This window comes from Pyrenophora tritici-repentis, chromosome 10 (assembly GCF_003171515.1).
Source record: "Pyrenophora tritici-repentis strain M4 chromosome 10, whole genome shotgun sequence".
NCBI classification, from domain to species: domain Eukaryota; kingdom Fungi; phylum Ascomycota; class Dothideomycetes; order Pleosporales; family Pleosporaceae; genus Pyrenophora; species Pyrenophora tritici-repentis.
In genome coordinates, this window is record NC_089399.1 from 3,091,663 (window position 1) to 3,108,301 (window position 16,639).

General features: G+C 49.3%; 9 protein-coding genes across 9 annotated transcripts; 5 read left to right on the top strand and 4 right to left on the bottom strand.

The window, feature by feature from the left end:
- Positions 1–738: 738 nt before the first annotated feature.
- On the top strand, positions 739–1,038 carry PtrM4_050050 (uncharacterized protein; the record flags this gene model as incomplete). The annotated part of the gene is made up of 1 exon (XM_066104844.1): positions 739–1,038. The coding sequence occupies one exon, from the start codon at positions 739–741 to the stop codon at positions 1,036–1,038; it is 300 nt and encodes a 99-aa protein (XP_065959408.1).
- An 844-nt stretch (positions 1,039–1,882) lies between these two features.
- Positions 1,883–2,622, top strand: PtrM4_050060 (DUF1421 multi-domain protein; the record flags this gene model as incomplete). Its single annotated transcript, XM_001936811.2, has 2 exons — positions 1,883–2,045; positions 2,102–2,622. The coding sequence occupies 2 exons, from the start codon at positions 1,883–1,885 to the stop codon at positions 2,620–2,622; spliced, it is 684 nt and encodes a 227-aa protein (XP_001936846.1).
- A 1,008-nt stretch (positions 2,623–3,630) lies between these two features.
- PtrM4_050070 (uncharacterized protein) lies at positions 3,631–3,921 on the top strand (the record flags this gene model as incomplete). The annotated part of the gene is made up of 1 exon (XM_001936812.2): positions 3,631–3,921. One exon carries the CDS (start codon positions 3,631–3,633, stop codon positions 3,919–3,921), a length of 291 nt encoding a protein of 96 aa, XP_001936847.2.
- A 126-nt stretch (positions 3,922–4,047) lies between these two features.
- On the bottom strand, positions 4,048–4,221 carry PtrM4_050080 (uncharacterized protein; the record flags this gene model as incomplete). The annotated part of the gene is made up of 1 exon (XM_066104845.1): positions 4,048–4,221. One exon carries the CDS (start codon positions 4,219–4,221, stop codon positions 4,048–4,050), a length of 174 nt encoding a protein of 57 aa, XP_065959409.1.
- Positions 4,222–4,865: 644 nt separating this feature from the next.
- On the bottom strand, positions 4,866–5,591 carry PtrM4_050090 (uncharacterized protein; the record flags this gene model as incomplete). The annotated part of the gene is made up of 2 exons (XM_001936813.2): positions 4,866–5,153; positions 5,205–5,591. The coding sequence occupies 2 exons, from the start codon at positions 5,589–5,591 to the stop codon at positions 4,866–4,868; spliced, it is 675 nt and encodes a 224-aa protein (XP_001936848.2).
- Positions 5,592–5,621: 30 nt separating this feature from the next.
- PtrM4_050100 (uncharacterized protein) lies at positions 5,622–6,053 on the bottom strand (the record flags this gene model as incomplete). Its single annotated transcript, XM_066104846.1, has 1 exon — positions 5,622–6,053. One exon carries the CDS (start codon positions 6,051–6,053, stop codon positions 5,622–5,624), a length of 432 nt encoding a protein of 143 aa, XP_065959410.1.
- A 1,183-nt stretch (positions 6,054–7,236) lies between these two features.
- PtrM4_050110 (uncharacterized protein) lies at positions 7,237–8,410 on the top strand (the record flags this gene model as incomplete). Its single annotated transcript, XM_066104847.1, has 4 exons — positions 7,237–7,296; positions 7,918–8,228; positions 8,298–8,337; positions 8,384–8,410. 4 exons carry the CDS (start codon positions 7,237–7,239, stop codon positions 8,408–8,410), a joined length of 438 nt encoding a protein of 145 aa, XP_065959411.1.
- Positions 8,411–9,555: 1,145 nt separating this feature from the next.
- On the top strand, positions 9,556–13,182 carry PtrM4_050120 (Dimer-Tnp-hAT domain containing protein; the record flags this gene model as incomplete). Its single annotated transcript, XM_066104848.1, has 5 exons — positions 9,556–11,630; positions 11,873–12,233; positions 12,442–12,544; positions 12,602–12,757; positions 13,034–13,182. 5 exons carry the CDS (start codon positions 9,556–9,558, stop codon positions 13,180–13,182), a joined length of 2,844 nt encoding a protein of 947 aa, XP_065959412.1.
- A 314-nt stretch (positions 13,183–13,496) lies between these two features.
- On the bottom strand, positions 13,497–15,793 carry PtrM4_050130 (Dimer-Tnp-hAT domain containing protein; the record flags this gene model as incomplete). Its single annotated transcript, XM_066104849.1, has 2 exons — positions 13,497–14,672; positions 14,729–15,793. The coding sequence occupies 2 exons, from the start codon at positions 15,791–15,793 to the stop codon at positions 13,497–13,499; spliced, it is 2,241 nt and encodes a 746-aa protein (XP_065959413.1).
- Positions 15,794–16,639: the final 846 nt, after the last annotated feature.

The window sequence follows — 16,639 nt, forward strand, 5'->3', positions numbered from 1 at the left end:
CACATCAACAGCGCCACGGCTCGCAAGAACAGCGGAGGGCTACGGACGAGGAAGGGTTCATCACCATTGGACGGTGGTCCCAGCATCATTCCGCCAGTCATGACACCACAGCCTCCGCCTCCGCCGGCATACACCCCTTCGTCGTCACAGTACCCAGTTGAGAAGGCACCGCTGCAGCCTGCAAGCGGCGCGGGAGTGAACGCCCAAGTGCCACCCCCTTCATACTCCAACAACAACGCTGCGAAGCGCGCCTCGCTACCTCCGCTAGTCACCAGCCCCAACCGTCCGAATGAGAACCGTCCCAACCAAGGTCGCCCGATACAGCCACAACCACAGCCTCAGCGTCCAACCCAGGCACAGCGGCCTACACAGCCACAACGACCTATGCAGCCACAGCGGCCTACGCAACCACAGCGGCCCATGCAGTCACAGCGACCGACACAGCAGCGCCAGGAGGGACCGAGACTGGACCCACGCTCGCAGTGGGAGATTGAGGCCGAGACTGCTCGTCTCAAAGCACAAGTTGAGGCTGAGGAACGCGAGCAAAAGCGCCAAGCCGAAGCCGCCCGGAAAGCGCGACGGAAGCAGGAACAAGAGGCAGAGCGCAAGACTTTGCAGTTTCTCGAACAAGAGCGCAAGCAAAAGGAGTTGGAAGAGAAGGAGCGACGAAGGAAGGAAGCCGAAGTTGACAAGGAGACTGAACGTCTAAAGAAGCAGTTTGGAGACCAGTCCAATCTCATGCGGCCCTCACCTCAACCTCAGCGACAATCGGCACCGCTCATCCAGATTCAAGCACCACGACCAAACCAGCGACCCGCCCCTGTACTTGCACAACCCGCGCGCCCGCAAGCAAAGGTTTCATTCCTCCAAACACCACCTCAGCCACGCCCAGCCGCAAGCCAGAGCAGTAGCAGTTTCTTTAGTAACGGCCTGCCGAAGCCGGTAGCAAAGGCGAAGAAGAGTTTCTGGGGACTGCGCACGCAGAGTTGTGAGAGCGCAGAAAAGTTGATGAAGAAGAAGAAAAGTAGCCTGTTTTAGCATGACGTAGCATTGGAGTTTCGGTTTTGGGTATGGCATTGGGTATGGAGTTTAGACTTATGAGCAGTAGTAGTCGTGATGATTCCAGCTCTTTTGAATTCAAAAACAATCCTATTATTGGAGTTCAAGTTCATTCTACGATGTTTTCTGTGTTTCAGTGCGCTTGTCGCGATCGGGGCTAGTGTTGGCGCAGGTAGGTAGACAGTACCTTCCCCGCTGAAGCGTAGGCATCTTGGCTTCACGTCCCACCATTGTATTCCTACCCAAACTTGACGAACATCTCCTGACATATTCCAGCGCTCATTCCACCTTCTCCTTCCCCAGCTCCTCTCCTTCCACGCACCAACGTTCTAGCCCCCCATCAAACCACCGCACAAACCAGCCCGCCAAGTCAAAAACTTGCTCACTGAGCACATTATCCTAGGATGCATATGCAGGGCCGCAGCTGTAGCTCGCGCCACGACTAATTTCGCGTGCGCACTGCGACTTGACAAACGCATGTTTGTTCGGCGGTGTAACTTGGTGATTGGTTAATCGTATGCGTGCTTGTCGCTGCGCTGGAAGAAGCTTGAGATAGTTAGTCCTTGGCAGCGGGATAGAGGGCATCTAGCGCTGCCAGAGCTGACCTCGGGAAGGTGCTTGGCTTGAATTGGGGGCATTTGGGGAAAGCTTGGTTTGAGGTTGGGGTGGTATAAAGGGTAGGCTTGAGGTGTATGTTTGGAAGGAGCGTGCGTGGTATGATTGAGACCTTTCTCTGTCTTGATATCTACTTCGATCTTACACTTTTCACGTGCATTTCTATACATAGAGTCAAATCCTACGTCTGTAGTATATCGATTTCAAGATGCTACTCAGTACCCTTCTCGCCCTCACAGCCCTATCAACAGGCGCAAATGCGCATTTCCGCCTCCTAGAACCTATCTGGCGCGGCTCCTCTTTCGATGCGCCTGCAAGCCAGTATATCTACCCTTGCGCCAATGTAAACGAAACCACGGATGCTGCAAACCGTACGCTTTCCTCCCCATCCGTCTCCTACCTCTAAACCTTCCCTAACTCCCACTAGGAACACAATGGCCCACGACAGGCGGCTCCCTGATAATCAACGGCTCCCACGCTCACGCCTTCACCTACGTAAATCTGGCCCTCGGCTCAAACGCCACAAACTTCAACATCACCCTCCTCCCCGTCTTCAACCAAACCGGCGCCGGCATCTTCTGCACCAAAGAAACCGGAAAGTCGCAATTGGACGCAGCATTCAAAGCAGCTGGGTACAGTGGGACGGGGGATCAGAGACTAGAGGGCATGTTGGCGTCTGTTCAGGTTGTGCAGTTGGGGACGAGGGGCAGTGCGTTGTATAATTGTGCGGATATTGTGTTTAATTCTAGTGCAACGCCGCTGGGGGATGATACGTGCAAGAATGGGACGGGTGTTGGGGGTGTGGCGCTTGAGAGTGAGGGGGAGGCGGCGGGCAGTGGGAATGCGACGGCGGAGACGACGAAGCCTAATGCTGCTGCGTCGGTGGTTGTGAGTGGGCTGGGTAGTGTGGGGTTGGCTGCGTTGGTGGCGGTGTGGATGGTTGTTTGAGCGTGTAGGGGGATGAGGGTGTTGGGGTAGTGGATTGTGGGTTAGATTGATGAAATGATTATGTCTATTATTATTACTCTTCTTCGTCGTCTTCATTGTCTTCTTCTGACTGATATTCCTGCGGTACCTCGTCGCTCATTGGCGTTTGGGCTTCTTCTTCTTCTTCTTCTTCTTCCTCGCTTGACGAGCCGTCAGTCATACCCGGGGTACCATCGCATGTTAATTGGTTACACTGGGTGCATGTTTCTGCGGCTTCTTCGTTGGGCCAGCGGCATTCTTGGCAGAGCCATTGTGGCATGATTGTTTGTTTGGTGTCGGTGTGGGGCTGTCTGACGGAGCAGAGCAAATAGGTGTTTATTAGGTGATGCTGATGCTAATGGGCTCTTATTCAGACTTTGTCTAAGGTATCAGATAGGCGTGTATTATTTATGTTTGTGTATAAAAACCTTCTCTCGTGTAATTGATGCTGTATTCTATCTAATTCGTGAAAATATCTATAAGTACATCTCGATGCCGTGAAGTCTACGATGGTGACGGCTGTGCATTGAAATATCAAAGCATACATTAAACATGAGCATTTGAGGTATTTGGCTGCGTTTGGCAAACCACAATGGGATCCTAAAAGATTTTTTTGCTTGTTGCAGGGGTTACAGAGAATTGTTCGGGGCATCTTAACACAGCATTGTCAACAACGGGTCGCAGTGAATACTGGCAAGAATCGGAGTGTCGAAATAAGCTAGACTGCGCTTGAAACTGTTACAATGGCAACTAATTCTGTGGTTTGCTACTGCGCTGCAGTGATTGGGCCTAGGAAAATTACAAAGTGAATGAAGAGCGACAAGTGAGGACTGTCGCATGTTATTTGGTCACGTGGAAGTCATTTGAAAAAGAGCTAGTGCCTCACCACAGTCGCTGTTCCTGATTAGTACTTCTCCAATTCTCTACAATTCGCCCCCTTACACCTACTCCACCGTCCAAGTCCACAGCGCAACCAGAGAAGCGATTGCCATGCCGGACTGTACCAGCAGTACTATGGATAGGTCGCTCTTTGGATCCGAGTCCGAGTCCGAGTCCGCCTCCGACATCATAGATCTTGATGTAGTCGCACTGTACCAGGAAGCTCTCCAGTGGCACCGCACTCAGGTTCCGTGCAACCAGGAAGCTGCAGATGACATGATCGACGATTATCTTGAGTCAGGAGACGCACTGCTTGTACGAGAAGGCGAGCGCATGCGTGCAGCAGAGGAAGGAAGAAAAGTTGTTGACGAGCGGTCGGGTACTTTTGGAGGTCAGACATGAGTGGCCAGTAACGATGCGATCGGCAGTAACGACAGAGCTCACCGCGACTCGTACACTCAGGTAGCAGACGACGAAAGCACTAGAAACAGCCCAATCAATCTCCCAGCTGCCCGCAAATAAGGTCCATCAGCCGTCATCAACATCGTTAAAGGACAGGGCCACACTATCAGCATCAACACTGGAAATGCACCACAGACCATCAACATCCACTATCCTAATCGATTCCATCCTCAACGCTATGTATACGGGGGCGCGGGAGCATATGGCCGTCGCCCACGAGGTGAAAGCCCCTCTCAACATGGCTTCTACTCCATGCACGATGAAGTTGATCGAAATCTCGTCGACCCGATGGACGGATACTTGAGGGACGTGGGCCTGGGGGACGCTGGTTACTACAGTGGCTTCCAAGACGACTACGACAAGCGTGAGTGAGAACCCACGTGGCATGAGATACCTATGAACTTGGAGCCGCCGACACTTTTTCCGGGTGCTTGGACGTTGGCATGCGATAGGCTTGTCATATAGGGTGGGCATGTAAGGATGCGGATGGTAACTTCATTGAGTCGTCTGGCGACTATATCCAGAAATTTCTTGAACAATAAAGTATTCATTGAGAGCATTGAAGAATACAAATGTGTTTGGGCCTACGTTTGATCAGTGTGAAGTTTGAGTTTGTGGAAAGACACGCGTAGGGGAAGCAAGCGCGACGGCATTACTTAAGTCATCATCACTGCAGCAACATCTCATCTTCGCGATTCTCAAAATCCACTCATCGAACGAAGAAGTCTATATTATAACAAAACTTTTTGAACATGTAACAGAAACGACTATTGTATACCTCAATCCCAGAAACGTTCCACAATCTCCTTCGGAAGTGCTCCGATCCTCTCCTTCGTCGCAAAGACCTTGAGATCCGTCTCGTTCTTTGCAACCAAGATCGCCGATCAATCTTCCGTCCCTTCCGAAATCTTTTGTCGCAAGATCTGCAGTAGCGCAACGAGCTTCTGCAAGCTCTCTTGGTTCTTTGTCTCCCATTCCTCAAAGCCACCATCCCCTTTCTGGAGGATAGACTTAACCTTGACGCTGGTCTTCTTGTAGACTCCGTCAAAGCCCGCCTTGTGTTTTCCTCCCAGGCAGCAAGTTGGTGTGCGTCCAAGCCACATCTGGTCCTTTGGTTGGGCACTGTCGTTGCTTTTCAACTCGAGGACCTGGCGCTGTGGAACCAGCTTGCCCTGCGCAATGACAGTAGTGACGCAGGAACTACCATGCTAGGTTGCCTCAACTTTCGTATCGCTGGGGATGGGTCCGGGATAGGTGTCGGAAGGAGCGTCGGGATCTTGCAGCGCACCGCTTGGATCGTATGCATCTGCTTCGTGCCGAACTACGATGCTCAGAGGACCAAGCATGTATTGCAACATACGATGTTGAGATGTTGCGCCCTCTATCTCGTTTTCCGTAAGCGCGGCTTCGAAGTTGCGGCCGTATGATCCTGGCTTCGAGTGCCCCTTTACATGGAGCACCCTCCTGCCAATGAAGAGAGTATTGCCCTCAAAGTCGAGATCCAGATGAAATGCCTGGAAAGAGACGCCCTTGACAAATTTGAGGAGTGTAAGGATCGTCGCCCTATTCATGACGATGTCGATGTCGTTGAAGCGGACATTGGGGTTCATGATCGCCATCGCCTGGAAGGCGGGCTCGTACTAGTGCTTAGGTGCACGTTCAGTGTGCTCGTCCATGAAAAATGTGCCAGTATCGGAGGCGACGGTCAGCGGGAAGGCTTCTGGCTTTGGCAAGACGAATAGTGGTGGGGAACCAGGAACAGAGATCGTTGGAACATCTCTATTCATGAAGCTGTAACTACTCAAGAGGGAGTAGTTTCCGCTCGACGAAATGTTCGCCTGGGCTGGTTGAATCTCATCGCTCGCCACCTCCCACACGACTTTGGTTTCGTCTGCATTGGTGTACATCCATGCATACCAGTTATCGTCCCTTGGCTTGGCTGGCGTATGTCTGTATATGTGCGTGCCAGTAACGCTGTCGTTGAAGTATATGCCATGAACAGGATCTGTGTGGAGTTTGGGGTTCGTGCTGGCGTGATAAAGTTCCGCCCACTTTGCGGAAGAGATCGACATCTCGAGGAATAGGAAGTGTGTAGTTAAGGTAGGGGTCTGTATCAAGTTCGTGCTTCAGTAGCGCAAAGTAGCTGTTGCGGACTCGGTGTTGGTTGTGATGAGGGGTACAGAGGAGTTGCACACTGTATGTTGATGCGAAGGAAGGGAAAGATTTGAGCTGTATTATAGAGTCGAGGTAACGCTAATGGCAGCTGTAACTATGGCACTGAGTGGTAGAAATTCTATCATTACGTATTCACACGGACGTTAACGGTAGGGGAGGTAAATCACACAACGCTAGTGCTCGCTTCCCCAAAGAAGAGGCTGCACTTGCTGAAGTAGTTGGATAGCTGATTCCGCATTCTACCATCGATTAGATGCGGTTATTGTGATTGGATTTTCAAATCTACTGTAATGGAGAACTATGGTTCGAGATCCAAATAAGTGGGTCTGGGATCAAGAAGCCGAGATGTAGCTGTAATCGTTCAGAGTCATCTGCGAGCAATCATTTTGGGCGACTCATCAGGTCGGTCGTACCATGCAACTAGAGTCAGTACCAGACGTAGTGCACAGAGACATCTCATATTGAAGCTACTACGATTATCGTTACACACAATGTATGAACAATGCACAGGACAGAGATGCCAACAATCAAGCCTGCTTGATGGGCTTGATTGATTTGATTGAGTGAATACAATCAAGCCAAATCAAGCCCAGACTGCTCAAAAGTACAAGCAAATCAAGCCCATTAAGCAGGCTTGATTGGTGAGCTTGATAGGCTTGATCCTGGCTATATCGTAGAACGTGAAGTCGTAGATTTTGGTATAACCTAGGTTCTATCCTATCTTCTTTCACTTAAAGGCTAGTACGTATAGGGCATAGCGCCTACAACGATAGCTAGCGGAGATATAGATCTTAGTTCCCGTAGCACAATAATTAACACGATTCTCTACATATTTTATTCCTAGTGCTACCTGTTGCTATTATGCTAGACCCTAGACATCCTCGTAAACGCCTTGCTGCCGCTCCTGTTGCCGCCGCTGGTCGCTTAAAACGCTAGAAAGGCAGTAAATAACAGCCTATAACTATCGAAGCTTCGCAGCTATCTCACCCTTTCGTTATCAACGAGGATACACAGCGCGAGACTCCGCCAACGTCGCCGCGTTAAGCTATACTAGCCGCGAGCTAAGGCGTTGATTTCGAGATGCAGTTGCGCGACTCTATACCCGAAGATGCGATTGTCGCGCCTATTAAAGCCTCTAAGGTAGCTACAGCGGCGTCTAAAGCGGTAGATAAAGGCGAGCTAAAGCCTAACTTCGACCCGCGTATGGCCGATAACTTTAATAGCATTAACTAGAGTTGCCTGCCACGGTATATGAAGCCTCTTCGGACACAGAAGTAGAAGAAAAGCTGGGTATACAACTACGGTTATTAGCTTACTCTCCGCAGTAATACTAACAGGATATTCTAGCTGTGCTACATCTGTCACAAGCGTAAAGCAGCGACTGCTGGCTTTGCGGAGACGACGGAGGCAACTAGTACTACTGCGAGGCACCTAAATAGGGATCATAGAATAGCAAACGCTAGCGAGCAACTGCCTTAGCAGCTTCTTAGAGGCCAGAAATCGCTAGAAATAATGCTAAAGGGCGGCTTCGGCGTTAGCTAAAGGGTTGCGAATAAGATAGGAAACTTTGACGTATAGTCCTTTTAAATAGCAGCTGTTAGCTAGCTTGTTAACAACAACCTCGCCCTCTGCTAGTTCGAAGATCTAGCTTTCCGCAGGATAATACATTTCGCGAATCCTAAAGCTAAGTAGGCGCTCTAGAGTAGTCGCATAAGCGTTGCGCAGTTTATGATAAGGCTGTACAACTTTATACAGCCTTAGGTCGTTGATAAGCTGCGTTGCGCGGCAAGCAAGATACATATAAGCTTTGATAGGTGGACCGTTAAAGGTGGCAAGCGTGGCTTCTTCGGTATTGTCGCTCACTTTGCCACGGCTAAGGGCGACCTTAGGGACGTTGCTATTAACCTGCCGCAGCTCTTAGGTGCCTATACTAGCGACAGGATAGCTAATTGTGTCGCTGAAACTCTGCAGAAGTTTAATATAACTGCGCAGAACGTTAGCTACTTCATACTTAACAACGAGTTTAATAACGACACTGCTATCGCGACCCTTAGAGCGAAGTTTAGCTTTAAGTCTAAGCATCGCCGGCTACGTTGTAGCGCTTATACAATTAACTTAGTTAGCTAGTTGATTATATTTAGCTTAAACAAGGACGCCTTTAACAACGACGAGAACTTAGCTGTAAGTCTACCTGTTCTTTTTAATAAAGCTTTCTAACGCTGTACAGGAGGAAGAGAAATACCTTAACGAGTAGCGTAAGTAGGGCCTATTAGGCACGCTTATAGACGTTATTAGCTACATCAAAACGCCACAACAGTACGACATGTTCGCGAACTTTCAGCGCCTCGCAAGGCAGGACTTACTAGCCGACGACGACGCTAAATTCTAAATACTCGAGCCTATAAAGCCTTGCGTTACGCGCTAGAACTCCTTTTGTTCAGCGTTTAAGAGAGCTGTATTACTACAACCCGCGTTTAACTCCTACGTTTGTTTCTACGTGGAACAGCAGCGCGTTGCCAACTTACACGCCTAAACGAAGAATAATAAGAAGCCCTAGGCGCCTGCTTAGATAAGATCTAAGGGCCTTACAGCTGCTAATTAGGCTGTTATAACTAAGTATATTAAGGTGCTAAAGCTGCTGAAAGATGCTATAAAGCGCCTTAAAGGTAGAGGCAAATATAGCTGTTTTGGTGCGATATACGAGGTTATACCAGTGTTTGAGTTCCTTACAGGGCGCTTTAAGCAGCGTCTCCGGCAGTACGAGAGGGTTAATTTTGAGCAGCGCGAGGCGCCTGAAGATCACATCTCTATCAACTTTCGCGCAGCGTAGGAGACATACTTGTCAACGAGCGAGCCGGCTCGCTCAGCTCGCTCGGCTTGGACGTTTTGACCAAGCCGAATGAGCTGAGCGCGCAGTGCGCGCTTGCAAGCCGAGCGAGCTTAGGGATAGGCGCTCGCTCAGTCAGCTTGCTTAGCTTGGTTGGATGGGGCGGTTGGAAACTTGGGGCTGAAGGACTTGGTGGAGGGGCAATCTCACGATGATTTTTAGGTGTAGTGCGTAAGTTCGAAACCTAGTTATAACCTAAAATACACTCTTTTTTGCTATATTTCTAGCAAATAAGCTACTAAATTTCCGGCTAACGGCCTGGCAACAATATTCTCCTTCTGCGACACTTCACTTACTACTTATCACCCACCACACCAGACTCCGCAACAATCAATCGGATCGGCATGATTGATTCCTATCTAGGTTAAAGGCTGCCTAATGAAGTAATTCTTTAACCTATATAGGAATCAATCATGTCAATCGATTGATTGTTGCGGAGTCTGCACCACACTCACCTATACTCCATCAACGCGTCTCTATTTGCAGCTATTATCTACCTCGCCGTTGCTATAATGCCAGCAAAAAGAACACGCGTTAATGCTCTAGAAATCGCGACAACTTCGAAGCGCCCTAGAGTCGCAGCGCGTCATCGCGGGACTGCCAGCCAACCTGTGCTAGTCGATACTCGGCCATTCTCACCATCTCCACCTCCTCCACCGCTGTCGCCGCGTCAAGCTCTCGTCGCCGCGCCACAAGCACCAAATTTTGAAGCGACCCTCCGAGAGTCGCGCGCCGAAGAGACAATCATCCCACCACCTGAGGGCAGCGAGCATGCCACTGTTGCAGCTTCAGGAGCAGCTAGCGAGGCTGTCGACGAGGGTTTCGTATGGGTAGAGGACAAATACGACGGCTTTAATTGGAGTCGCTACCCAAAGCACTGCAAGCCGCCCACATCACTTTCGAACCGAGCAAGCTGGGTATACAGCCATAGCTATCGCATCGCCTTGCGCAGCAACGTCGCAAAAGTCACGTGGATCTGCCACTATTGCTATAAGCACAAGTTCACTACTGTTGGCCGTGGCATACATGACGTCTCGCAGTCTCCATCAGCGCCAGCACGTCATCTCGGAGAAGACAAGAAAGGTCATGGCTTGAAGCCTCCAAGTAAGCGCACTACCGTCGCTCCTCGGAAAGAAACTCTCCTCGAACGCGCCCTTCAGAAGGGCTGCTCTCAGGCTGTTGCCAACGAGCTTACCAACTTCAATATACAAGAGTTTAGGCTTGCGGCCGTCACCTGGCTCGTCGAAAACAACCTCCCACTCTCACAATTCGAATCATCGTCTTTTCGCAATATGATACAATTAGCTAGCGTAGAGGCAGAACGAGCCCTGTGGGCATCTCATAACAGCGTCTCACGATACGTTATACGCCTGTACAACTACCTGTTACCAAAGGTTGTCGCAAGCCTTTCAGAATCAATGAGCAAAGTCCATATAAGCTTTGACGGATGGACGACAAAAGGTGGCAAGCGCGGTTACTTAGGTATCGTCGCCCACTACGTTGATAGCTCTGGCGAGCTCAGGGACTTGCCTATTGCGCTCCCACAACTGACAGGTGCCCACACCGGCGAGGCCATGGCTGAGGTCGTGATGGCAATATTCAAGCAGTTCGAAATCACTGTGGGCAAGCTCGGTTACTTCGTCCTCGACAACGCACATAACAACAACACCACGATCAACACTCTCGCCTTGCAGATGGGCTTCAGCGCTACCGAGCGTCGCCTTCGCTGCGGTCCTCATACGCTTAATCTCATTGGCCAGATGCTACTCTGGGGTGAGGAGAAAGAGTCCTACGACAACGAGGAGACTGAGCGCGTGAACGAAGCTGAGAACATGGCTACTTGGCGAGGCGATGGACCATTAGGAGTGCTTCTCGCGGTTATCAACTACATCAAAACACCACAACAGTACGCTCTTTTTGAGAAGTATCAGAAGCTCGCTATTAGGGACCAGCCTGTCAACGCGCCAACAGAACAGCACAAAATCAAGGAGCCCGTCAAGCCAGTTGTTACTCGCTGGAACTCTTACGTTTCGTGTTTTGAGCGCGCTGTTGAGTTGCAATTAGCGGTTAATGGGTACGCCAACTACCATATTCAGAAGATTGAAACTGAAGACGCGTACGCCCGAAGTCGTAACAACAAGCTGCCTGCAGCGCCGGATTGGATGAGGTCTGATGGGATCAATGCCCATGACTGGCAGGTGATTGCTGAGTATATTGATGTGCTCAGGCCACTGAAACAAGCTACAAAACGGCTTGAAGGCCGCGGCAAAAGCGGTGCTTTTGGAGCAATCGCTGAGGTTATTCCAGTATTTGAATACTTACTTGGAGTCTATGAGGACCGCTTGCAAAGCTATGAAGACGTCATTCACGATGAGCATACAGAGTCACCCGAAGACCACCTTGCTATCAACCTCCGCGCTGCCCTAGTTAAAGCCCGCGAGTACTACAACAAGCTCGACCTCTCGCCAGCTTACTATGCTGCTACAATCCTTCATCCTCGCTACAAAAGCTACCTTGACGCAGCGTGGGCGGATAAGCCTGATTGGCTAGAGAGCAGCAACCGCAAGTTTCAACATTTGTGGGCGGAGTACAAAAGCTTACCGAAGCCGCGCTTACGCCCCAAAGTCAGGCACAATTAGACTCCGCAACAATCAATTCAATCCGGTCACTCTCCTAGACCCACTTACCTATCTAGGTAGGGCTTAAACTCCTATAGGTAACTACTAGGCTTAAAGCGGTAATCAATCAATCCAATCTGAACCTTCTAGGACCCACTTAATTGATTGTTGCGGACTGTGGGCACAATGATATAGACGACGCTATCAACAGCTTTATTGAGCCTGCAGGGCTTACGGAGAACGAGGAGGATGAATATGAGGCTTGGAAACGCAGCGAACCGATCGCTAGCGAGGGCGTCGACCCTATAAAATACTGGGTAGGACTCCGCGATCGCTACCCCAGCCTTAGCAAATTTGCTATCGACATGCTATCAATCCCAGGCTCAAGCTGTGAGTGTGAGCGCTTATTCAGCGAGCTGGGTGACCTCCTCGAGCCCCGTCGGCGCAGCATTTCTCCGCAACTTCTAGCAGCAATACAGTGCGATCGACGATGGATAAGAGCTGGATTTGGCAGTGGTGAGGTGCCTGTAAAGGAGGCTATCAGCGATGAGGAGATGGACGCGAAATACGGTGTACATAAGTGGGATATTAGCTGAGAAACTCAACACCAAGGTTTCTATATAACTTTCCTAATCGGGACTGAGCCCATCAAGCCGAGCGAGCTGACAGCCCTGTTTCAGCCAATCCGAGCGAGCCGAGCGAGCTGCTGGCCTCCGCTCAATTGGCTGAGCAAGCCAATTGGCTGAGCTCGCTCAGCTTGCTCATTGACATCTGTGGTAGGAGAAGCTCAACGACTACTACAGTAAACTTAACGACTCACCCGCGTACTTTGCGGCCTGCGCTCTTCACCCGTACTATCGACGCTATTGCGAGAAGGCGTGGCGTAATAAGCCTAAGTGGCTCGTCGCCTGTATAGCTGACTTTCGTGCTCTTTAGGCAGAGTATACGACCTCTACTCCTCTAACAAAGCCCTTAAAAGAGCGTAATAACAGCACTATTAACGAGGCTATCTCGTATATTATAAGCGATAGCGAGGACGATAATAAGCTCACAGATAAGTACGACAGGTGGCGCAAATTAGAGCTAAAGTGGACGAGTAAGTAGCACAACAGCCCTAACGTTGATAGTAACCCTATTAAGTACTAGGTACAGCTTTAGTCTAAGTATCCTAACCTTTCACGCTTTGCGATTAACGTGTTAAATATTCTAGCGAGCAGTTGCGAGTGCGAGCGCATGTTTAGTGAACTAGGAGATCTACTTACTCCGCGACGGCGCAAGATTAGGTTACAACTACTCGCCGCGCTTTAATATGTATAGGCTTAGAATGCCGCTAGCATAAAGCTGCCGACGTTAGCTACAAGCTAACTCTTAGATCACGACCTTAAGCAGTTGTACAACCTCACAGCGTGGGAGCAACCTAGCGATTCTAGTAAGTATAGCCTATCTCTATCCTCGTCTACGACCTCTAGGGTTATTAGGATAGCTGCTTCTTACAGCTTTAATATACCTAGCAGAGCGTAGCTAACTACTTCTTAAAATAGACGTCTCGCCCACCTTACAACGCCTATCTACTAAATAATACCGCCTGCCTCCGCGTTAATTAATAAGTCTTAAGCTTTAATATATCCTATCTAAAGGCCTTAGAGAGGTTACTGTCCCTGCTGCAGTGATCGGAATGGTCTGGTCTGGTCTGGTCTGAGGGTACAGACCAGACCAGACCAGGTGCTTACATAAGGACCGGTCCGACCAGACCGGTCCGACCAACAAGACCGCCAAGAATGAGGCTGAAGCAAAGAAGGAAGCCGAGGAAATGTGTTTTACTACTGACTGTCAATCTAGTCGTCTTCGTTCTCACTATCCTCGATATCGCTGTTCCCCTCAGCTTGGGGCTTTCCATACCAGGCCCGGAGACACTCGCACGCTTCTATAATATCTGCCTTCAGCCTACCACGGCGATCGACGATAGTAAGCTTCGCGCTACTAAAAAGACGTTCGCATTCATCCGACATAGGCGAGATCGCAAACATGTCTAGAGCGAAGCGAGCGAGATCTCGTTGGGAGTCGTAGCGAGATAGCCAGTACGCAATAGCCTCATTGCAACCTGCCTCTTCGTTATGAAGCCGGTCAGTAGAGATGTATTGTTCATACAAATCAGTTGTAGAAACTGGAGCGTCTATTCGAATGCGCTTATGTTCCCGCTGGCGATCAAATGCTGGGTCAGGATCTCTCTCCTTCCTGGCTGGTGGTGGCAGCATCTCGACAGGGTACCTTCCCTTATACTCTGTCTCCCAGAGATGCTTCACCGCTAATTGTGCGTTTTCAAACCACCTCTTCTTCTCTTCGTCGCCATGAAGAACCCACTCTTGCCTGAACCATCCCCACTTGCGATATGGATCAAGGATTTGAGCCGCATAATATGCCGGTGGAAGGTCAGTATCTTCAGGGAATCGATTTTGCCAATTCAGCTGCTGATTGTTATAGTACTCAACGCACTTTAACCAAGCAGCATCAGCGCAGCCTTGAAGGTACTTCCATGTAAAGTTGTTATCGTCCTCAGTGTGGATGTCGTGGTAGTGATCCTTCGTCTCGCTTATCTCCCGGAGAAGGCAGTCCAAAGTTGAAAACCAGTCCGCAAGTGACGTCTTCTTACCTTCAGAAAGCAAAGTTGCAGCATAGAAGTCTTTGAGAGCGAGTTCAATCTTTTCAAGCTCAAACCAGTGCTGTCCATCAAGCTTAAAGTTCGCGATCCCTACGGAGCCCTTTCCAGGTACATGACGAGCCGAGAAGAGCTCTAAACGTTCTCGAACATTTAATGCACGTGTAATCGAATAAAACCATGAGTTCCAGCGGGTCGAGTTGTTCTGGATAAGCTCAAGCCCGTCGAATTGCGAAAGATCTCCGCCGATAATAATTGTAGCAAACTCCTCACGCCGTTGTGGAGTAAGCCTGATGTATCGCACCAGGTTGTGAAGACGACCCAAACATCCGAACTTCTTCCAGAGCTCTTCCACCTTCGTATAGTCGCCACGTTGATGATGCTTCTCCAGCTTCGCAAGATACTTCTCACAGTTTCGCCCATAAGGAACGCCTGGCAACAGAGGTTGATGACATGGCCCAAGCAACGCAGCCGGCGATGACGACGTTGTTTTGACTTCATCCATGGGCAGAGATCCTTGAGTATAAACTCAACAGCGGTATCATTTGCCGAGGCATTATCCAGCATAAAGTATCCAATCTGATCTCCGCTAATGTCGTATTCTTCCAGCAATTCAAGGACCACCGATCCAAGATTCTCTCCAGTGTGTTCGCCGTATATACGTCGCATACCTAAAGCGGTAACACGTCGCATGCCGGTAGTATCAATCCACATAGCGACGACGCCTAGGATAGCGTAAGGGTTTGGTGAAGTCCAGAGATCAAAGGAGATAGAGATCCTACTCCGTGAATGGTGTAGGTCCTCCCTAAGCTGTTGCTTCTTCGATATGAATGCATTCATTACCCAGCTTCGGATAGTCTTCGCAGCCTTCGGGAGGTGGTTGAGTAGTGCCGGATTTAAAAAGAGGAGTAGTTCACGAAAGTACTGGTTCTCTAATTGAAAGAAGGCGATATGGCAGTACACAATCCAACGAATTAGAAGCTCTTTAAACTTCTCTACTGACTCCTTCCAGAAAAAGATGCTGGAAGCAGCCCCATCCTTTTGCTGGTCGATTATAGACTTCCGTACAGAACCCTTTCGCTTGATGCCACTCTGGGGATCAATCTGGTGCTTCTGTTCCAGGTGATTCCGGATCCTAGAAGTGCCATTGATGACAAACAACTCTTGCTTGCTCTTCCCAACCCTGCACTCATGGCAGTAATACACCTCTTTCTTATCGCTATCTCGAATGTATTGGAGTCCGTACTTCCAGATGTGTGATGTACCTTGACGGAAATCCTTCCTTGCAATTATTGCACGTTTCACGTACGTGATACCGCCCTGCACGAACTCATCTGGAGATTCGTGATATTGAATAGGAGTGGGTGATAGTATAGGGGTGGGTGATGACGTGGGGATAGGAGATGGAGTAAGAGACGTTAAATCTAGTCTTATAATATTCGATGGGGACGGTAAGGTTGGTGTTGAAGGCTCCATAACAATAGTATATAAGTAGGTTGTTAAGGACTTGATTGTTCTATGTAAGTAGAAGACTTACCTTGATCTTAATGACTCATATTGTGCTAAATTTTCTGGCTAGATTAGTCTAAGATCTAGTCACGTGGACCTATTTATAGCCGGACCGGTCCGATCATCTAGACCGGTCCGACCACGGTCTCAAAAAATCGCCAGACCAGACCAAGTCTTGGCGGTCTAGACCAGACCAAGACCAAGTCAGACCAGACCATTCCGATCACTGCCCTGCTGTATACTGCTGTTAGGGGCATATACTGCTAGTGAACGATAAGGATAGCTTGTGAGCACTCTGCTCAACGTAGAGACTCCCGAGTAGCTAAGTTTCAACGGCGATAGCGATACAATCTTATCTTTTCTTGATTACTCGCGCGCAATAAGACTTTAGGTTATATACTACGCAACACTGCTATTCTCCCTCAAACGCGCTCCTAGAAGGACCTCTCTCTAGAGCAGATAGTTGCGGCCTTTTTTGCTTTGTGTTCGAAACTCTATACTAACTTCTCGTTTTGCCTTTTTTTGGCTCCAGAAACCGCCTTTTTCACTCTTCGGAGCTTCCTAAGGCTACCTAGCGATCAAGCCTATTAAGCTCACTAATTAAGCCTCACTGATCGACCTATCAAGCCCATTAAAGCAAGCTCAACACCAAGAAAACGTCAATCAAAGCAAGTATAGGGCCTGAAGCTTGATTGATTTGATTGTTGGCATCTCTGGCACAGGAGAATATGAAAGGTGCCGAACTGTGCAAGCAAGCAAGTATTGTATTGAAGCTATCCTTGTACATCATGTGTAAGTAACAATGCATAGTGA